This window comes from Mauremys reevesii, linkage group 6, assembly GCF_016161935.1.
Source record: "Mauremys reevesii isolate NIE-2019 linkage group 6, ASM1616193v1, whole genome shotgun sequence".
In the NCBI taxonomy this organism is placed as follows: Eukaryota; Metazoa; Chordata; order Testudines; family Geoemydidae; genus Mauremys; species Mauremys reevesii.
Window position 1 is genome coordinate 44,167,079 of NC_052628.1, and position 23,568 is coordinate 44,190,646.

The window sequence follows — 23,568 nt, forward strand, 5'->3', positions numbered from 1 at the left end:
ATAAATGGTCTGATAGTTCTAAGTAACAAAACTGCATCAAATGACAATGTATCAGTAATTCCTGATCCTTTATGGCTTGACTGCACACTAGAACAGCATTTCATACGTTTTTCACTCTTACCACAGCATTCTGTTGCTGAAGGTTGAACAGTTCAGTCTGATAGACAGCAGCAGCAAATGGGTGAACGACAGGCAACTGGGCCTCTGGTTTCATCAGTGCAACCAGTGTTTTATTAGCATCACAGTTACGAATTGCAGTATTGATATGGTCAACTGCTACAAGTTCTGGGGGAAAAGTAGGAAAAAATCCTATCAATTTTTTTTATCTGCCTTTTTTTTTTTTAAATGTTGTGTAGGCAAACGATATCCCAACATTACATCATATGCTGTCATTGCTCAAGAAAGCTCTAGCTGTATACCTGCAAGAGATGCACTTTTAAACACACTGAAACTACTTCACATTCTTGCAAAAATGATTTCTGTTAAAAAAAGCACGTGGTGGTCAACAGCTTAACATAAGTCAATGATCAATGCATTAGACTTTCTTATCCTGAAAGACGTCTTCACTAGTCCAGGGACTGCCATGTCCTTTCTGTTGAGTTTGACCAATAGGCTGACCTCAGAACGTCAACCTATGTTACTTTCTCTCTCTGTTTTATTTCTTCTATCTCCGTTGTCGTCCCATTTTTCCCCTTCTAGTAAGAGTCCAACACAGCTAGGAAGGACAAGTCTACACTTGCAGCACCAATGTGACCAACAAGATAAGCTCAAAGCAATGCCTTAATAGCCTGGTAAAAAGTTTGCCAAGTTCCATAGTGACTCACTTGTTGTGACTGGAATTTTCCATCAGCCAAACTGTGAGTAAAACAGAAACAGAAGCTGCATCTTATCTTCTGCTATTCTCTCCCCTTTTACATGCACTTGTCTAATTTTTTTCATAAGGAAACATGACAATTTCAATGCCATTGCAAGCACTGCTAACTAAAATGGTATTAAATTACTTTGGGGAAAGCCAATCTAAAAGACTGTTAAATAAGGAAAACTGTTAGTGACATTTACTGTATTCCTCCTCCTTCAATACAGGTGAAGTATATCCCTGAGTGAGCTCAGAACTGGCCTCTAAAATAAAAAAACCTGTGGGTTAAAACACACACCGAGGACAACACAACAGATGATGCCCAAGAGTGCTAGATCTCATCTTGTAGGCCAAAGAAATTGCAATTACTGTAACTTACAGTCCCCCTAACTGCACCAGTTATGACTTTGAAGGAGTTGATGGTCACAAACCTGACTGAGGCTATCCTGAAGGAAACTTAACATATCCTCCAGGGAAGAGTTAAGCACTCTGACTTCAGGTCTTGAATTAAAAAAAAAAAAATTTATATATATATAAAATAAAAAAAAAGCCAAAAACCCAGAGAGGAAAAAAACTTGTGAAGTCATTGTTTGAGTAGGATAACCAGCTCTGGTTTATATATTAAAAAAAAAAATAGGATGCCTATTCCAAGGAAGGCAAGACAGTGCACTTGGGTTGTGCTGCTGGTGGGAGGGATGGGGTAAGAGAAAATCACAGCCATTCTTCCATCTTCAACCAAGCCACACTCTTCTGACTCATCCCCTGCTTACTTTGGCTGAGAGGGCTGGAAAAGAAACTGGCAGGGGAGGCTGTGATGTCAGAGAATAGGGTAGCAACAGTCAATTTCTATTATATGGCTTTTCAAGTGAGTGAGTACACACCCCAAATACTGGAGCTTCTCTAGGCTTTTTGGATAGTGGCAATGGCAGCTTCCAGAATAGTAGGAGGAGGATTCAGATTTTGCCTATGCTTTCCACCAGCTTTCAGTTTGGCTTGTGAGTTCTTCAAGTAGCCAGTCTACAAGTCCTTACAAAAAAGGACCACTTGAAGAACAAAAACCAGAGACACCAGGGCAGAGCCAAAAAGGACATTTCACTGACAGATGGTCACCCAGAGATTTGAAAGGTTGAGACTTCCGGGGATTTCTCTCTGCATCTTAGGACTCTTTCCAACATGATAGACATTGGAACTTTAGGCACAGCTTCAGCACGGACCTTACACACATACCTAAATATAAACACAGTAATCCCACTGGTTTCAGTGGGACTCCTCTTACACTTAAAATTAGATGTTACTTAAGGTCCTTGCTGAATTAGAGCCAGGAGGAGGAAAGGTGAGATGCCAGGTTCTTGATCTTAAAGTTTTTCTTACTATTTTAGGTACTACAACTATATGATCTTAGGAGGGCAGAGCTGTAAGTGGCAGCTCGACTTCCGATTCAGCAGTGTCCTTCACAGGTGGCAGGCTATCAACCTTACAGTAATGATCTTTATATTTAAGGGGCTTATCCCCTTTGAGTGCTTCTCAATGGAGTGACTTATTTCTCTTAGTTTAGTCTGTGAGTAACAGGGACAGACGGGATTTAACTATGAATTCTCTGTAGATCTCATCATTCACCAACCCTATGATGAAAGCAGTCATGCTGGGACAGGCAATGTCAGATGCAGTTTAAAATTAGTCACATGTCCTCCCCAACCCTGCTACTCTTCAGGCCCACCCTCCACCTGGATGTGTGTCTAATCAGGGCCTGCTTCCACCACCACCAACTCTGATCTATGTTAGCGATGGGCTCTGTCCACCCTGTTCAGGCAGAAAGCTCATAGTGGGGATCTCCAGTTGCACAATAGGGAGAACCTGACTGATTGTAAGACTCAGAGCAGTTCAAACCCACAGAGCCTGAGTACATTGGCCCTAGGACACTAGAAATAAATGAGGAGTCGTCCTATTGGGCATTTTGTTCTCTATGATAAATATTTTAGCCGTTCTTGAGGTAAAAAAAAATAAAGGCGCTTGCCTTTCAGACAGCATACAGCAGCTTCAAGACAAGAAAGTTTCAGGAGCCAGCAACAAAATAGCGTCATAATCTGCAGCCATCAATTGTCTTCTACGACTTCCATGCTTAGGAATGGCGCATGCAACTCTGATATTATGAATCTATGTCCACAGTGCACAAATGCATTTACCAAGTTCTTGGGTATTTATCATGCATATGGTAGCTTCAGTGGTACTGTCACATTTAGTTTTAGGGCTTGGCTACACTGGCATTTTATACTGCAATAAAGCCTCCCAGAGCACTCTACCTTACTCCCCGTCTACACTGGCAAGGCACATAGAGCGCTCTTGGTACTCCACCTCCACGAGAGGGATAATGGCTGTTGGGTATTGGCTGAGACGCCCCAGGGCCAGTGTGAACGAGGATTTACATTACCGCGGTCTGATTGACCTCCAGAAACGTCCCATAATCCCCTTAAGTCAAGTGGCCTCTCTCATCTTTGTTGTGAAATTGTCTGAGGAATGTAGAAGTGCCTTTTCAGAGCTCCATTTCAGACAGCCGGCTGCTTATCTGCAGCAGGCAAAGCAAACGTTTACTGAGTGAGAGAGAGAGCAGCAGGGGGGCTAGGGGGATCTGAGCACGCTATCTTGTAAGTTGACACACTCTCAGCACTCCAAAAAACCCACTCTCTCTCTCCCCCCCCCCACATACAAACACACTCTACCCCACCTCCCTCATTTGAAAAGCATGTTGCAGCCACTTGAATGCTGGGATAGCTGCCCATAATCCACCGCTCCCAATGCTGCTGCAAATGTGGCCATGCCAGTGCGCTTGCAGCTGTCAGTGTGGACAGACTGCAATGCTTTCCCTAGTGTGCTCTCCGAAGGCTGGTTTAACCCAAAGCTGCAAGTGTAGCCAAGCCCTTAGAGTCGAGGCAAGCTGACCAAGGTACAAACCGAGTTCTTTAATAGGTACCCTCAACTGGCTCCTCTTGAAGATCCTAGTTTTTTTGTTTACCTGCCTTCCCCTAATGAAAACTGATCGATATGGGTTAGAAGTAAAACTGAATTGAAATTCTCCATGCCACATGACGTCGTGTGGGTAGCACAATATCGTGGCTTTTAAATTTATTTATTTTTTAAAGTCACGCAGAGGAAACAAACCCATTTTTCCTACTCTAAGACACTGATGGAGCTATACTAATAAATAGTACTAACCTCCTCAGAGTTTTTCCATTACCCAAGAGCAATCGTCCTCTAAAAAGAAATACTATTCACCATGTCTGGATCATTCTAAAATCCAAATCACTAGCTATACAAGAGACTTGGATGCTGTACAAAATATGCATGTCTACATATTATAGCATAGCAAACTAGGCTTATAACGACCTTTTTGCATAGCATCAGAAGAACAATTAGATGGACTGAATTAAAAATATTAAATGACACAGAAGACAAAACAGCCCCTAGCACATGCCACAGACAACATATGACAGCAGTTTATTCGAAGCTGAAGCTCCTAGCAGATAAAAGATGCCAGAGAAGCAATTGCCAATAGATGTGCTGCTGAAAATTTAGAACCCCCTTAACTATACGTTTTATTTTTGAAAAATTTAGTCAACATATTGTAGATCCATTGTGCCATATATAAACTATACTAAAACATTAAGCAGGCTGACAGACTAGATTTTTAAAAAGTGTAAATATTTTAAGATGAGAAATAATCTAGTTTCCTCTGCTGCATATGACTGCAAGCTATTCTTCAATTTGATCATTTTATTTTTAACTCAGAGAAGATGTAAATAAATTTCCTTTTGATAGAGATTAAGACTATTCAAAAAAAGTCTATTTATACAAGCCATGAATTATGTTCCGTTTTAGCCATGTATGTCCACTAGTAGCTGAAAATATTCAGCCAAGAAAAGTGTTAGCTACTTCAGATAAAATAACATGTCTCTAAAGTGGCACAGATTGGTGACTTGGCAATTGTGACATTGAAAAGAGCAGTAGCAAAAATAAAATGCAATGTGGTTTCAATTTATAAAGAAACCTTGTTTACATGCAAAAAAGGTGGATTTAGTTCTTCAGTTTGATTAAGAATAATGAAATGGTGACTATGAAAATAAGTATTAAAACATTTACTCACTAAACTTGAGAGCCTCAGCTTCCTCATTGGCAACACTAACTTCTTTCTGTATCTCACTTTTGTCGAGCAAAATTGGAACCCCTGCTAGCTAACAGATCAGACAAAAAAAAAAGACGTCATTGTGCTTTTTAAATTTGCAGGGGAAGGGAAAATATTCCACTATAAATTGACCATGATGTTGGCTGAATACTAAATACAATGGCATACTGAAGAATAGTGTTTGTTTTTCCATAAACTTCCGACTCACTTTTAAAATTACAGATTTTCGCCTTAATCCAGATGTTCTCTATAATGGTATTTATTCACCATTGTTTATGTCAACATTACCTTTCTGCTATACTAAACTCGTAAGAAGTTTAGTTCCCAAAATGAGCTTTGTATTAAGGGATTTATATATACATATATATTCCCTTTATCTGTCATTTAGCAGCTTTTTACCCATGCATCATGCTTTTTACAGCAAACGCATCTAGTTTTGTATTGTTTAGGAAAATATTCATTTAAAATACTTTACAAAATTCTTCACTGTTTCATAAAACAGAAGAGTTCAGACTACAGACTTCAGGATGATGTCACTTCTATTTTAAGCAAAGAAAAATGCAAACTCAAGTGTCATACTAGCATACATTCCATTAAATTACCTGCATTCTCTGCTCTTTACAGTCACACAATTGTGCTAGGTACCATGAGGAATTTTGCTGCAGAACTCCAGACAAGCTCAAAGCAGGACGGTTCAAACCTGCCATCAATGCCACTTCATCTTGCCTGTCAATAGCCTCATTCACTTGGACTAAAGCTATGTGAACTGAAAGGAAAACAACGCTTACAAACTGCAAAAACATGTTTTGCGCAAAAAAAATTGAGTTGCTGCTTGTATCTACCTCTCTTTCTACAAGCCAGTCAGTTACAGTTTTTATCCAACAGAGGGTTACATTTTAAGGCTCCAATCCTACAAGAGCCTCAAACAGAGTCCACAGGGACTCCATGCAGGCATAAGGGTTCTTCCACACTCATCCATTTGCAGGGTCAGGGCCTAAGTCTGAATCTCAAGTCTATCTAAAAAGAGGGGTCAAAATTTACAGTATTCTGCAGCTAGTGGGAACTGACAGAAACATAAGGAAATAAAGCAGGTGAAACCAACTGGTTTCTGAACCGAGGAGTCTGATATCAGCAACAAGAACAAAAAAAGATATTATCCCAAAAGATTAATAATGGGAAAAAAGCAGCAAGATGCCCCACAAGACTGAAAGTAACCATTGTAACACTGACAAACATTTGCCACCTTTAAAAGCTATTTCTATAAAAGAAGTAATTTTATGTCTTTGCCTGGAATTTGACACAAATACATACATAACTGGTAGGTACGATGTGCCCACTTCTGTAAGAAACTGGAATTACTTACTGTTGATCTTATTGATATTGCCTTGGATCTCGGCTTGTGTCAGCAATTCTTCATACACATCTCTTTCCTCTTCTGAAATTGAGCCATTCTAAAAACAAAATCTTTACTGGTTCACAAAGTTGAACACAAAGATACTTTCAGATGGTAGAATAGCCATGGAAGTATGAGCGGTTAAAACTTTATCAACTATAATAGGAAGATTTGCACTCCCTAGGACAAGAGTTATATTTAAAGCATCCTCTGCTGATTGTAAAGCATTGTGTATATTTTGATCAAAGCCGGTCTTCTCAAATTGAAACGAATGATGCAAGTGCAATTTTGTATTAATGGGAAATTCTATCAATAGAATGTTATACTTAATTATGTTTTACTCCCAGAAAAAGGTACCTTAAAACATTATGTTTTTATATAAGCTTTTGGTTAACAAACTGTTTCTACACAGTATGTAAAGGAGAAAAATGAGCATCTTTTGGATTCTAAAATAGAATTTTATAATCCTTACACGTCTCAAATACATTCATGTGTTATGTGTACAAACACAAAATATCTGTACACATTTGCCTCCAGCCTGTTTATTTCAGATTCCAAGACCAAAGGGATCATTGTGATTAATTTTCTATAGTGACAATCATTCACTTAGTTTATCTTTACTGCACTAGCTTATTAACACAACCCTAGAAGAATCCTTTTTAAAAGTTTGCACGTACACTTTTTATACAATACCAAACTTCCTAAGAATGTTAATAAAATCCAAATATGTTTCAGTACCTTCAGTCTTGCATTCTCCTCTTTTCTCCTTTTAGCTTCCAGGAGTTCTTTCTGATATTCCTGTGCAAGGTCCTCATCCACATTCATCAGCATTGCATTTGGGTTTCTCAGAGTTGTAAGTGTTTGATCTGCTACTCCTTTCTCAATAGCTTCATTAATTGCAATGACTGCAGCATGCACTGAAAGAGATGGATCAGATACAAAACTTTAAAAAGGAGAGCCAATGAGAAAGTACTTCTGGATCACACAAAAATTAGTGTTACCAATTGTCTGTTCTCAAGGCTTCATTTATTGTTTTTAAGAATATTATACAGTAGAACTCCGTTTAGAATGTGAGCCCCAGGTGGTGGGTCTGGAGCCCCCCCACCCAATTCTCCAGTTTATTTGGATTTTTGGTTACTCAATCTGGCCCCAGTCCCAACTAGATTGGATAATCAGGGTTCCACTGTATTTGATCATGCTTCACCATAGTTTAACTTTTTGGGACTCTCCAATGTACAGAAAAGTCAGAATGTAGCTGTAATCACCAGTATAGGGCAGGATAGTGTCTAAATTTGCAGAGGTTTGAAGAGTATTTTGTCATCTTATTTCAATAGAAACAGCACTTAAAAAAGTTCTCTGGTCATGATGGAAGTCCTGGATTTAAACTTTCCTCAAATTACATAACCTTGTGAAAAAAGTTTGTGTAGAAGTTCCAGTGCTCATCTTTTGTTTTGTGGCCACAGACTGTTCAAGATAGCAGAAAGATAAACAAGTAAGAGATTGGGAAAAAAAAGTTACAGAATAGTCATAACTAAAACTAGTTCAAAGAAGAAAGACCAAAATAAAATCATTCCTAATTCTCCTCTCACACTTGTTTTACAGTGGTGTAACCATTGACTTCAGCAGAGCTACTCTTGGTATGAGTGGTGAAAGTCACTCAGTATGCCATATGATCCACTAGAAGTTCCTCCCAACCCAAATTATTATGAAATTAAACCTATACCAACAAATACTAAGGTACGATGCCTCCTGCATCATGGATTGATTACATCCATCTATCTCCCCACCAGCACCCACCAATACTACTTCTATTTAGGTAAAGCAAGGGTGTAATACAAACATACTGAACAAAGCTAGCTCTGTGCATAAGATGTCATGGGGTGGGATGGGCGGGGGGGGGGGGCGGCAGAACTGTGACAGAATGTACCCATGTCCACACCTTACACACTATTGTAATAATACTTGTACAAACTATGCCTTGTGAGATATTTAAAAACAATTTGCTAATCAACAATATGGCAAAATGCACATAGCAGCATTATATGTGAAGTTATAAACAGAACAGATCATGACAAAAAAAAGTATATTTTCCAGAGAAGTCTGGGGAGTGGCCAAACCAGTTCCTCAGAGACAAAGGGCAAGCAGATGCCTCAGCCAGGTGTAAACTCCTCTGATGAACCATTACCTGCTACATGGCCATTCTTTGGCAGGAGCAAAAAATCTACATCTTAGCAAAGAAACAGCATGGAGTTCCCTTCCACACAGCTGCCTGTTGCTTTGCTCCCAGCTGGAAATGCTCCTTGAAGGGGAGACAGGACTATACAAAAAAAGGGGAAGACACTCCAAGGCACCTGTCTCTCTTCCCCCCACCCCTCCCTGCCTATCGGTTCACTGCACCAGAAGGAACAAAGGAAATAACCATTGAACTGGAGAAGTTTGGTCAGACTGCTGAGAGCATTTGGTGAGAAAAACTGTGGTAAATTCAAAGGAAAGTTTAAGTTAGGCACAAGCTACATTTTATCTTCTATTTTTCTTACAACCATTTGGCTTCTATGCCTCTCTTAAAACCTCTCTTTGTAGTTAATAAACTTGTTTGATCTAATCCAGTGTGTTTGAATTGAAGCGTTTGGGGAACTCCATTTGGGGTAACAAGACATGTTCATATCATTTCTACTAATAAAAGGATGGACTTTATATACGCTTGTATTGTCCAGGAGAGGGTTGGGCATGACATGTTTCTGGGGGGGGGGGGGGGAGGGGGAATATAGGACGGTGGCGGGTGGGTGGAGGTATTGGGGTCACCCCACAACCAAGTCTGGTAAGAGCCCAGGTGTGTGGCTGGCTGGCTTCAGTGCACACCCAGACATAACTGGGAGTGACTTGTATGCTCGTGGCTGTGGTGTGTGAGCAGTCCAGACTGGAGGCTACAGCAGCAAAGCAGTATAGAAGGCACCCCAGGGTAGAAGGCAGGGGTGACAGCTACTCATTAGTCTGGACTGTACCCTGAGCACATACCTGTTTTTAGCAGTTTTTTATTCTGTTAACAGTTGGGGCATCTGTTATAGTCATAAGTGACAGCTCCCTTATACTACTGTATTTTTCAGAAATACACCATACAAGCATGAAATAAGGACGTACGAGCGCGCACACTCTCTCTCCTGAACAGAATTGCACTCATATGGAAAACACCCAGCCAGCACAGGAAAGCACCGTTATAGACAGCAAGCTCCGGCTCTCAGGACACGGGACAAACTGCAACCCCCACTCCAGGAAACTGAGAAGTGTGACTATGTCTATAATATGCCTATATGCGGATATGTCTATAATGGCCATCAGCCCAGGCATTCACAAAAGGCAAGCCTAGAACTTGGGTTAGGATGAAAAGGCAGAGAAATATTCTTCGGGGCTCCCAATGGGAGAAAAAGAAAAAAGTTCAGCCCCAAACTACAGTAGTCCAGAAGTGCATCACTGTAGTGTGAGCATTCCTTTTTTACTCTTCCATTATTTTCTTGAATAAATATTTGGTAAGAAGCAAACTGAAAACGTACAGTATAGAAGTCTGTTAAACATTAATCTCATTGTTTGGGAACGATACAAGTATAATCAAATTTCTGTTGCATCTTACATACCAAAAAGCTATATTTACTAAAATAAATAGGTGTGACCAAAAACTTAAGCCAAGGAAACTCAGTTAAGGAAACTTCACACCCCTCCCCACAATCCTCCTTGCACAATAGCAAAAAGGTTCATTTGGGAAAATCTTAGGGTTTTGTTTTGGTTTTTTTGGGGGGAGGGGGAAAAGGAAGAGAAGAAATGTCCTCCAGAGTTCCTATTTCTATGGGCTACACTGGACCTTTGAGCTCCTAGGGAGGGGTTTTGTGCCACATCCACACACAAATTCAGGGCCTTACACTGATATTCAGGATTCTCAATCTATTTAGCTTATTAAAGCAAAGGCAAATAGGAGGCTTGACCCTGATCTGTAAGTACCTATATAGGGAGAAGTTTTCTGATGACAGAGGGCTCTATAATCTAAGGCAAAGGACAGCACGATTAGACTACTGGACACTGAACATAGGCAAATTCAGACTTGAAACAAGGCACAAAACTTTTAACAGTGAGGTTAACCATGCACTGAACAACTTCTGACAGATACTGCAATTGCTTGCAATATTTTTGGTGACCATATTGGATTAAATCTATGAATGGCTTATGTACAGTTTTGTACTACTTCACAGGGAAGGGTTAACACAGTTCATACAGACACTAACAATAGTGGGAGGTGATTAAGGTGAATCACTGAGGGCACATCTACACAGCAGTTAAAGACCTGCTAGCATGGAGTCTCAAAGCCCAGGTCAGCTGCAGCAGTCAGGCTGCAGATTTTTTTTTTTTTTTTAAATTTAAATTGCTGTATACAAGTACCATGAAACAAACAACTCTAGAGTGGTTTCACCCCCTGGGGTAGCTTGCATATACTGGTTCAAGCTGGGTTTCCCAGAGACTAGGAGACAAAGGAAAGGGCTTTTGGTATAAAAGGAGGAGCTTGAACTGGCACCAGGCTTTCTTTCTGATTCAGCAAACAAACAGGACCTTCTGTCCAAGAGGAGGTCCCAACCCTTGTGGAAGGGTTGGATGGACTTTGACCTAGTAGGGCACCATAGGACTGATGGGTGACCTCTGGTAAGCTTTTAGCATGAGTACAGGAACTATTATTTTTAATAGGTTTTCTCTGGAACGCTTGTACCTTAAGAATAAAGGTGCTTAGAAAGAGCTATGTGGTAATTTGTAATTGCTGGCAGTGCACTGCTCATAGCCCTCAGAGAGAAAGCAAAGCACAGACTTGGGCCTTGAGGCAAATTAGCTGGCTGGGGATATTGCAGAATAAAGCAGGGACCTGTGCAGCCTTAAAAAGCTTTGGTCAGAAGAAAGCGGGACAAGGGTCCCAACTCGGAGACAGGTGACAGCTAGAGACCCGAGACCTGACTAGGACAACTGGAATGGGCCATGGAGGCTGGAAGAAAGAGGATACATGTGCAGTTTCCCTGAACACAGCTTACCTAGGGACATAGTGGATTCTCCATCACTTGAAATCTTTAAACGCAGATTGGATGTCTTTCTGAAAAAAATATGCTCTAGCTCAACCAGACATTATGGGCAGAACGTGGGAAGCCCAGGACAAAGTTCTATGGGCAGTGTTGTGCAGTCTGATTAGATGCTCATGACAGTCCCTACCTCTCAGACCACCTCAACCAACTTTAGAAGTTGTCAAGGAGAGATTGGGACTCATGAGGAAAGGAAAGAGCTAAATGCATCATTCGTTTGAGAGGATAGGAGGGAAAACATGTATTTGAAGGACGTATACACAAAGCGGAAGATTTAAGGTCGTTCAATTGCATACAAGTTAGCATTAATAAGAAATTACAGAAAAAGCTAGGCTCAATATTAGCAAGAGAGTGTGTATGTGTTCACTTGTGAACTAGTTCCCAAGCAAAGAAGTAGAAGCCCCACTTAACTTTAAAATAGCCTGGATAAAAGAAATACTAGAAAAATCTTCTTCAGTGAAATAATCCAGCATTAACAGGAAAGAGACTTAAATGGTCTTTTCAGTCTCTAACATTTATGATCTTCCAATAGCATAAGAGCCCTCACCATCCATGTCTGAGCCCTGAATATCTTTCCATTTCCCCCCCTCTTTTGCATACAAAACCTTGGAGCACATTAGCCACTCTCCTCCTCCTGAGAACGCAACTAAATTCCACACTCAACTTTGCAAGAAAGAGTTCTGTGGCACCTTACAGACTAACAGATGCTCCAATATGTCTGTTAGTCTATAAGGTGCCACAGGACTCTGTCGCTTTTTACAGATCCAGACTAACACGGCTACCCCTCTGATACTTGACACTTAACTTTGTTAATAGACTTAATTTGTCAGAGGTTTCCACTGAACAGCAACTACTTCCTCTTCTTGGCCAGAATGTGCTGCTCTGCAGCCCATTCCCAGCGTAGGGAACAGAAGCCAGCATCAGGAAAGATTACTTCATAGAATTTAAGGAACATGCCTCAGAATTAAGAGGAAAAAGAATACACTTTATAAAAAGCTTTTGGGAAAGGAAGTTATGACCCTTTTATCTCCAGGGAAGGGAGGAAATTTACTGTTACTACAAAAAAACAAAAAAACAAAAAACAAAAAAACCGAACAGGTTTGACAGTAACTAAACCTCAGAAAATGTGTAAGGCTGATAGACTGACATACCCAGATTTTTCTTCTTCCCTATAGATTATATTTTAAAAGCTACATTTCCAGAGTTGTGTGCAAACTGTAGTCACAACATGTATCAAAATCACAGTACAAGCCAATATGAATGTAGGAAAGGGTGTTTTAAATTAGGGTCTGAAAGTTTTAAAATTTAAGCTTGTCATATTACATTGCACTTAAATAATCTAAAATCTTTTTAGTGCTTTACAAATAACTAAGCTTCACCTTAGCTACGTTAGCCAAAATTTTCTACCTTGTGTGTGTGAACTTAAATGAAGGTTACTTGTAAGCAGAGTTCTTAGAGACGGCCCTGCATATTCACACTTATGGGTAACTGCACCACCTTGTGGTGCCTTGAGGTAGAATAATCTTCTAGCGAGGTCAGCTAGAGCACTCTCAGGGCAGGTCTACACTACAAATTTACATCTGCACAGCTGCACCAATGCTAGATGCAGAGCCAAAGGTAAATGACATTATAAAATACACCAATTCCACAGCCTTGTATCTCTCCACACAGTAGGGTGGAGTGATGGAGCGAATACTGCAAACCCCCGGCAGCTTGTCAGTAGAATGCATTACTGATGTATTGTCTGTAATCACTTGCACAACCCTCCTCTGCAGGTGGGGGAGTAACAACTTGAGAGCCAGATGAACATCTCTTAATTCCAATAACCCTGCACCTCAGTGTTTCTCCTAAGCAGAGCGGTGCCCTCGAGTGGTCATATAATTCCAGTGCACTGAGCCCACCCCCCAGCCCTTGGTTGATGCATCTGAAGTCACTGACTGGGATGGTCCCAGAGGATTTAACTGTATGCCCCTGAACAGTCACTTTGACTCACCACAATCTATGGACATTATGATAGTCTAAGGCATGGTGATCAACAACTGACTTGTTCTGTAGAACTGAGACATCCAGTGCTACATACATCTCATTCTCAGATAGGCAAATGGGGTCACGTAGGCTACCATAAGACACCAAAAAGAATTTAACTCAAACTTTAAAATTCTCAGACCCTAATTTTAAAATACTAAGTTAACTATAGAACAACTTGTCATGATGTTACTTTGCAGTTAAATACCTGGAAATCTTTTTAGTGCCTTACAAATAACTAAGTTTCACCTATAAAAGGAAACCTCTGTGAAGGGCAGAAGTTCAACTTTGGACAATTGAGAAAGAGCCCTAGCTCTGAAGAGAGGTTGGTCGCGAACACAATATGGTTTAACAGCCCCTCGTGCACAGAAGCCTTCAGTAGCCCATCGTCTAACTAGGTGTAAACAAAAATAACCTGATTCCTCAGATGAGCCGCTACTGCAAAGAGGCATTCTGTAAAATTTCTGGGAGCCATGGAAAGGCCAAACAGGAACACCTGATACTGGAAGCAGCATCTGGCCAACCACAAATCAAAGGCACTTACGATGATTTTGATGAATTTAAGTATAAAAAAAATATATGTCTTAGAGAGCCAAGAATCAATTCATGACCAACAACAAAGGGATTATGGTAGCTGGAGCCAATCTATGGAACCAATATTTCCAAATGTACTTGTTTAATGCCTTTAAGTCTAGTATTTGCTGAAACCACCCATCTTTCTTCCATACCAGAAAACCAAGGGAATAAAAACCCTGACCCCTCAAGAATTCATGAACCTCAACTACTCATGCATGTCTCCTAAGGGCATAGTAGATGCCAATGCTCTTGCATAGGAGTTTGAAGCATCACACGAGGCTCAGAGGGATGTTTAGCCAACCTTCTCCTGTCATCCAGACACTTGATAATTTGCCCCCATAATACCAAGGGATGAAAAGAACACCTTTCTCCCCAGCAAGTTGATTTTTGCCTTCTTTGTCAGCTGGTGTGAAGTGTTTTTGTCCAGGTTTTGCCCTATTACTGTAGCAGCCATCACCAGGGAATTAGGCACAGGATGGTTTGAAAGCAAGAAAAAATGTAAGAGGGTATCTGGTACAGTTTGTCCACCTTCTCTGGAGTTGACCAGATGCAGAAGGGCACAAACTGATCTAGCAGGCTGTAACAGTACATCCAAGATGGGTAAGGATATCCTACTCTTAACTGTAGCATCAAGGATAATTGAATACTAAATGGGAAGTCTCTTTCACAGGCACTTCAAGCAGATTTAAGGTGGAAAGTATGTGGTACCCCAGACTGTGGAACTACATAGTGTCCTCAGGTGGAGGGGGATGCTGAAGCCACATGTTCTTTGGGTGACAGATCTGGCTCATAATCCATACCCATCTGCTCCTGTTCAAAAAGCAGAGCTACTCCATCTTCTCCCTCGGACAAAACTTTAGGCAGAATTGCCTGAAAAGTCAGCGGATCAGGAAGAATCAATTTCAAGGAACTCTGGGCTGCCAAATCCTTAGTAGTTGAGACATTACTCCTCTATCTATGCAAAAGTTTGCTGAAAAGTTCCTGAGGTGGCCCCCAATAAGATCACAGGCCCCAGGACTGCCAGTCTCTCCAATAACTAGAATTTGGGAAAATGTTGGGCATAGGAGGGCCAAAGGGATATCCAAAGTGTGCTATCAGTCTCTGCATTCTTCCTCTATTTTTCTTGATAGAAATCCAGATCAGAGATAGAACAGACCAGGAACAAGAGGCTCAGTGGGAGATATGGGGAAAACCAGCTCTTTGTGGAAACCCTGCAGGGGTCCTAAGAGGAGAGATCATAGAAGGATCCATAAAAAAAAAGACTTGATATCTTCTAGCCTCTTCTTCCTAGCAGATGAAAAAGAGGATCTTGGAATCAGAGAAACATGCCACCTCTTAGAGCTCTTGCGTTTCACACTCTGCTCCAATATGTCGGGAGGTAAACCTGGGCTGCCATGGTGCTAGAACTTTCTGGAACCAATGATGTAGCTGGATCTGAAATGGAAGCCGAAGCAGGAACCAACAGTGGAACTGACAACTGAGATGATACTGGATCCAGTGTTATATGCAAGTCAAGCTCCCTCACTACTGATGCTAAGGGCAGACTGTGACAGTGCCCCCCATAAGGCTTATGAATATGCTTATGAAGGCATATATGATATAATTGGAATATGTTTTATGCTACATATGCCATGCAACATATCTATGTAAAGGTTATGATCTACTGAATACACTTCTCCTATTTGTATGCATGTATCATTTTGTTACTTGACATTAGGAATACTGGCTGTATACTTGCTTGTATTTCTAAGTATCCTTAGTAAAGCATTTGGTCAGCTTCTTGCGAAAGGAATGTGCAAATTAAGTGCCCAATCAAGAATCACTTAAGCCAACAATGAACTTGAAGACACTAATCCACATCGGAGCTTTCCCAGGAATGTGGCTTGGCTGGTAAGAAACTCAGTCATGCATGGACATGTGACTTGCCCATGTGACTTCAAAACTCTATCTTGGAGCAGGACTTTGCATAGGAAAGAGGTCTCCACCCAAAAGAGAAAGTCTACTTAAACCCCTGGGAAACCCCTCCACTTGGTCTTCAGCTGACTAAAGAGATAGCCTCTCCACCCCCAAGGATACTTGAAAGAAACTGGAACAAAAAAAAAAACCAACCAGTAATTACAGGGGTCTGAGTGATTGCTGGACCCAGACTAGAAGGAGACTAGCCTGTAAAAGGAAGCTTACTGGAATTCCTCCAAGGGTGAGGTTTTCATCTGTACTCAGTTTTCTTACTGAATTAGGCTCAGACTTGCATGTTTTATTTTATTTTACTTAGTAATTCACTTTGGTCTGTCTGCTGTTACTTGGAACCACTTAAACCCTACTTTCTGTATTTAATAAAAATCACTTTTTACTTATTAATTAACCAAGAGTACATATTAATACCTTGGGGGGGGGCAAACAGCTGTGCATCTCTATCAGTGTTATAGAGGATGAACAATTTATGAGTTTACCCTGTATAAGCTTTATACAGGGTAAAATGGATTTATTTGGGGTTTGGACCCCATTGGAAGTTGGGCATCTGTGTGATAAAGACAGACAGGATCACTTCTTAAATTGCTTTTAGTCTGCAGCTTTGGGGCATGTGGTTCAGACCCTGGGTCTGTGTTGGAGCAGACGGGTGTGTCTGGCTGAACAAGACAGGGTGCTGGAGTCCCAGGCTGGCAGGGAAAGCAGGGGCAGAAGTAGTCTTGGCACATCAGTTAGCAGCCCCAAGGGGGTTTCTGTGATCCAACCCATCACAGAGACCAAGTCTGTATTTCAGTACTGTAGACACCTTGTCTGAATCAGATAGCTCTAATGCACGGGAACTAGCACTACTAACAGGCCCTTTGTCCTTATGCCTCTCTTTTCAATGCCAACTGTCACAACACCAAAGGCACTGATGACCTCAGTTCTGGTGCATCGATGGAGTCTATCTTCCTAGATCTGGAAGGGGATGCTGAAGCTCATCCTGGTCCTGACGCTTCAGGGGTTCCACCAGGATCAGAGAACTGTGAGGCATGAGGCACAGCACCAGTGAAGATAGCTGAATAGTCTCTCTTCCGGAACTGGGGCAGTGGTCTCTGACCCTGTGGCCCTTGGTTCAGCCATGTGTAGCCTCAGAGGCTTAACTGAAGGATCAGATCCAGTCCTGGATGTGGATGTGGCCTCTTACAACCTGTTGGCACGTTGCTGGAGAGTTGCTCAGAATCAGAGGGTCTGGCCTAGGCTCAAGGGCTTCCTTCAGGAGATGGAGCTGTAAAGGAGTCTCTATGTCCTTTCTGGATCTGGGAGTACAGGTCCTACAGATCAAATGACCAGAAGGCAAACATCTCTCTCCTGGGCATTTGATGCACTGCCCGGGCAGAAAATGCACCTCTTAAAATTCAGCCTTTTCTGCTTTTGAAGTTCCACCATAACACAGGCCTGAAAAGAAATCACTAACAGCTAATGACAACTATCTAAGAAGAAAGAGGCTCTGGTTCCAAAGAAACTAGAGGTTGTCATCTGGTCATGGCACTCAGTAGGAAGGAACTGCAGGATGAAGGCGCTCTGTCCCCTATACAGCCTCACTTTCAGAACAATGCAATGCTGGAGGGGAGGAGCAGCACTTCAGCTGACACAGCTAGAAGACAGTTCCATCGCAAGGCAGCATAAGGCAGAGCAGCACCCAGATATAGAATTATGCAGAGCCATTTGAAAAACCTCTAGCTCTATTATTCATTCTGTCATTGGTTCACTTCTATGGCTTGAGCAAGACAATTAACTTCTCTGTTCTCCGTTTTGTATCTGTGAAATGGTATAGGCCAAATTCTTCTAACAAGTGCCTGAAGTTAAATATAGGCTTATGTTATAGTCCACATTTTACCTTTAGGAATTTGTTAGAAGATTTTGGCCTATACCGTTTCACACAAAAACTGAAATGCAGAGAGGTTAACCAATTTGCCCAAGGCTAGATATCTGTATCGTTAATAAAAGAGTTATAAACTTATTTTTGCCAGACATAAAAAGGTATAATTCCCTGCTCCAAAGAGCTCTAAGACAAAAAGCAAAAAACCCTCGTGACAATAACCTAACAGTTACTCAGTCAAGACGTGCACGTCTTGACAGTTATTAAAGGTAGAAAATATGGGAAATGTGGTAATTTAGACAAGGAATAAAAAAATATTACTAACTACAACAGTTACTTCCAAGTAATATTTTAAATGAAATGACTCAAAATCATAAACAGCTTATGCAAAAACAGTCAATTCAGATATTAGGTGGAAAACATGGTAAAGATGACTTACATGCAGCTTCATCCACTGATAACTCACTGGCCAGAATACCACCAATTTTGCTAAAAGCCGGCATCTGTATACCATACTTCTCCAACTCCTTTCGCATGTTACTGATTTCCTCCTCTATATATTAAAAAAGGAAAGTTGGAGACGATTAACAGAATGAAGTTCTCAGGACTTTGAGCACGCTCAGCTAAAATTTATATAATTTAAAAAGCTAAGGCTTGGTTAACTTAGTAGTTTTTTCATTTTGCTAGAAACTGAGTTTCTAAGCCATAACAAAGGTGCCATGTATATTCCCTTCCCACCATTTTTCAAAGGCTGACATTCATTAAAAATAGCAGTCTCCCAATCACTTCAATTAGGATATGTGCAGAATGTTGGGAGAGGAGAGGGAAACACACATTATAGAGAGTAGGTTGTTAGAAACAGTAATATTAGCAGGTTTCATTGATGCAATAGATTATCTACAATATGACTAATTAAAAAACAGACTTACCTGTAAAGTCCACTTTTCCCAGTAAATCCTGGATCTGTGGTGCTATACCGAGTTTGAACAGATATAGACTGCAAAGAAGAAAAATACTGAAGTCACAATGCCAGAGACTTGCATGTTCAATAAAATGCCTGCTTGTAGAAGAACCAAATCAAAGCTTATATGATGATCAACGTAATTAGAATGTTACTACATTAAACTCCTCTTTAACTATTGACTTCTGTGGACAGATATAGGATAAATTTTACTATCAGACTATTTTCTATGGTGCATCGTAAACTGTCTGAGCGTAGAAAGGGAGAAGTAATCTTCAAAAGATGAAGATATTCCAAGGTGCTCTCTTAGATGGGGACAGGACACAGATGGAATGCAAGACTTGCTGCCTGTGCTGAAATATTTCAGTATATGGAAAGGGAAAGGTGCACACAAAGATAAATCCTTGAAGCTAGATTCATACAAAACAGCCCTTTAAAATACAGAATTAGTAAAGTGAAACTCAAAAGCTGGTCTATCAGGAATCCCATGACATGAAAATTAAGTGAAAGTTTTTATAACTAATAATTACAATTTGGGATCAGTCTATTGTCTGGTTTATGTATTGCAATAGGAAATTTAGATATTATTGGATCCATATAAATAGTAACAGGTGAAGGGAATGTTCCAGATAAGCTGGAACTAGCAAATATTGGATGGTATTCCAACATTCAGCTTCAAATCCAAGTCTGGACACACTGTACTGAAGACATAGTAGTCCTTTTCACATGCACTATTCAAACTTAGGAATACTGTTGGCAGAATCCACATGTTTTTAGTTAAAGAAAAAGTTTCATCTCAATTTTCCTAAGACTAAGCCCATTTAATGTTGAGAGCGCACGTTCAGTATTTCAACCTCAAACAGCCCCTCAAAAAGCCCAACCAAACTCTTCAGCTTACTCAGTGCTCTCATGCTTTTAGAGAACTAAAATGAGTTCAGTGCAATTGAGTGCTCTCCGGGAACCATTATTTTCATTTTGGTGTAGCAAGAAAACCCATACTAATTATTCTTAAAGCTATATAGTGCCATCTGGATAACAGCTGAGTAAATTCACATCTTCTGACCATGTGCAAGGCCTTTAATTGTAAAAAGTCAGGAGTTTCCGGAATTTATTTTGGCAACAGAATTAATGGAAGAAGTGATTTTTTTGTGGGGGTGAATCTCAAATTTCAAACAAGGCACTTTAATTCTAAATATTTATAACAGGGGGAGGCTATTTTGCCTTGCTTTTTAAAAAAAACAACAAACCTCCGCCCCAACCCCCACGTCATCTCTACACATTGCAGCAAGTATATTCTGTCTTTTTTCAGTTGCCTATTAATTGCAGTAGGAGACATTACTAAGTGTATTTGTTAATAGTTGCCACAGACATTTTCTGTTCTAATTACGAGGGGCACCTGGCACCACTGGTTCCATCTCCATTCTTTTAAAGCACAGCTCCCCTCTTTTCCACCACCACGGGGACAGAGGAAGCAGATTATTCTGCAGGCAGTAGGTCACTGCAGCATCCAATCCCATCATATCTCATCACATGAAAGTCTTCAGATTCCTTCAACACTCTGAATCATTCCATCTGCCATCCTCAACTTACAAGAAGGCATTAAATAAATTAACAGAACAATTAATGAAAAAAAAAAAGTTAAAATTCACCTAAAAACAAGCCCCAAACTACGAAGTCTCTTTGCATTAGCAGTCCTCCCAAACTGCTTCTTTGTTAGTCTTCCCTTGCAATGTTTTGAAAGGCTTTTACTGTAACCTCTTTAAGGCCAGGACTATGGGTTTGTACATGCTATCACTTACTTAGGTATCATTTAAGTTGCTTGGTGTGTGGAAAAGCCAAGTGACATAAGTGAAAGTGATCTAAGCACCCGTGTGGACAGCCCTACACCAATGGGAGACGTTCTCCCCCCATCGGCATTGAGCGCCTGCACTAGCAGTATTACAACAGTGCAGCTACATCACTATAGCTGCACCGCTGTAGCAATCCTGGTATAGACTAGCCCTCAGTCTTGTCTGAAGTGCCCAATAAAAAAAATGGCATCGATGTTAGCCTGGGAAATGCTGGCTTTTTAGCAGCAGGGCCACCCAGAGGATTCAGAGGGCCTGGGGCAGGGCCGGGTCTTCGGCAGCAATTCAGCGGGGTCCCTCTCGGAGGGAAGGACCCGCTGCTGAACTGCCGCCGAAGAATGAAGCGGCGGCAGTAGAGCAGCCTAAGTGCCACCAATCGCGGTTCCCTGCCCCCGCCGCTCGCAGCGCTTATATTCACTGGGCTGCACTCCGAGGCTTGGGCAGCACTTCAGTGGCAGGTCCTTCACTCGCTCCAAGTCTTCAGTTGCACGGAAGGACCCGCCGCTGAAGACCTGGAGCGAGTGAAGGGCCTGCCACTGAAGTGCCACCAAAAACCTGGAGCGGCTCATGGGGCCCCTGCAGGGCCCGGGGCAAAATGCCCACTTCCTTCCCCCCCCCCCCCCCCAGCCCTGTTTAACAGTCACCACTGTATAATATTTAATACTGAAAAAGAGCAGAAGTGGTTTGGAATGTGGCCAATAAATGTAAGATTTCACTCTCTTGTGTAAACTACAGTTATACTGTACATGGTTGAGTAATGTGGTCTGTTCTATTCTCCTTGGTGTGGAGGAGTTTACCACAAGGTGGTGCTGGGAGCTTGCTTTTCATTTGTTTTTTTTTTTTTTTTAACATAAAAATGTAAGGGTAGTCAGGAATGCAACTGCCTTCTTTTGTATTAAGGAATATATTCACTGGAAAACATGCATATCTAATGCATGTTCTTTGTAATAAGACTTAATTTTTAATGTGAATATTAACAAACTTGCATCTGGACACTCTGATTTAAACTAACTGGCTTTAAAAGAACATTTTACTGTGTGGGAGTGACTCAGTTTAATAGATTACTCATGGGGCAAACGTTTACTGGGAACATTATTAGTGAGTACTCCTACCAAGCATCAGGAATCGATACTCATAGCATTTAATTCAAGTGAGGCAGTTTGGAACTTGAAGTGGTCACAACCAACTACTGCTATCAGTTACTCCATTACCTCAAGTGGCAGAGGCATGTGCTATGGATCTAAAGGTTCAAACCCAGCTCATTAGCCATGAGAGTATCAACATAAAAAACAAACCTGAAAAAAAAAATTCCATCACTGGACTTCTTTAATTTTTAAAGCTAGGAATTTAGAGAGACTAAAAGTTATGTTAAAAGAACATTATTAAGGTTGCAAAGTCAACTGCTCAAAAGTTAAGAAGTGCCAGATTAAGACTGCACAAGCATCCTTAATTCAGCCTTCTTGTGCCTATGGTACAGTCTTTAATTACATGCTCACATCCCACCCCCAGAATGCCTTCCTTATTCTATGCACTAATTGGATGCACTTGATGAGCAGCTGGTCAATATTTTGTTCTCTCCTTATTGTTCAAAATGTGGCCACAGACCTTATCCACTGGGCACCATTCAAACCCTGGGAATTCAGAGTTCCCTCGTGGGCTTTTTCGTAGTGCTCATCATTATAGTATGACTGTGCCACAAATATTTTATTTTCACAACATTTTGTGAGGCAGTATTAATCCCATTTTACAGATGGGGTACTGAGGCACACTATTTATTTGGGTGCTCAATTTGAAGTGACTACAGCCTGATTTACTTAGCATTATTCTTTTAAAGCACAGCTCCCATTGACTTCAGGAGCAGCTGAGAGTGCTCAGTATTTCTGCAAATCCAACACCAGGATCTCACACTGTTGCTTGTTTTGTGAGAATCCACAGTTAGTGGCCACGTCTGAAATGTTTAGTTTAAGCAACTTGACTAGCATCACATAGGAGGACTGTAGTACAGGCAGGGATACAATGCAGTTCTACTCCAGAGCAATGTTCAGTTGCCTTAGGCAGAAGTTCATCCTCTTCTGTAATCCCCTGCCTCATACACAACATGCCTTCCAACTTCTGAAACAAATGGCTATAGGGTCCTACAGAACATAGCCTCTTTCACTGTACAACCATGAGTAAGGATACAATTTAATCACAGATTTCGGCCTGTGCCATGCATGCATGCGCACACCCACCCTTCCAGTGGGGCTCAAGCTGTCAGTCCCCCACCATGGGGCTCCAGTTGACATTTCTATCTCTGCCCCCAAGTCCACCCTCCCCCAGTTTTAAAAAAACACTACAAGACAGACAAGTCACAGGGTCCCATGATTTTTTGTTTATTGCTTGCAACCTGCTGGTTATTTTTAGTAGAAGTCACAGTGACAAAATCTTAACCTTAACCATGATTTACCCCCAGAGCACCATCCACCTTTTCTATTGAATCCTTCAGGGGTCCTGCAGAAAAAATATATGACCATGTAATTAAAGACTATCATAATGCACATACACAAGGAGGATGAATTAAGAGTACATAGCCAATCTTAATTCTGGCATTTCTTAACTTTAGTGTTGCAAATTCAAGCATTTAAATGTTATTTTAATGCAGCTGTGTGTGTAATGCAAGACAGACATTGGGGCTTAAGCTGCAAGACAATCACAGCTGAGAAATGTATCACATGGTCATGGTGCATTTTAGAAGAGGTTGGAGAAAATGTTGGCAGAGTGCAGTGACTGTATGCCTGTGTCTTACACAAAGTCAAAGCA

At 41.0% G+C, this 23,568-nt stretch overlaps 1 protein-coding gene across 2 annotated transcripts in view; it reads right to left on the minus strand.

Moving 5' to 3' along the window:
- The window catches only part of IQGAP2 (IQ motif containing GTPase activating protein 2), a 225,549-nt gene that overhangs the window by 73,655 nt on the left and 128,326 nt on the right, over nt 1-23,568 (minus strand). Inside the window, exons 6-12 of one of the 2 annotated variants that reach the window (XM_039544573.1) lie at nt 18,891-18,958; nt 18,401-18,514; nt 7,165-7,343; nt 6,397-6,484; nt 5,636-5,799; nt 4,995-5,082; nt 122-285 (exon numbers count right to left, since the gene is read on the minus strand). In XM_039544573.1, the coding sequence (XP_039400507.1) occupies nt 122-285; nt 4,995-5,082; nt 5,636-5,799; nt 6,397-6,484; nt 7,165-7,343; nt 18,401-18,514; nt 18,891-18,958 (865 nt within the window). The remainder of the gene's footprint in view (nt 1-121; nt 286-4,994; nt 5,083-5,635; nt 5,800-6,396; nt 6,485-7,164; nt 7,344-18,400; nt 18,515-18,890; nt 18,959-23,568) is intronic. The other variant, XM_039544574.1, reaches the window with a different exon arrangement.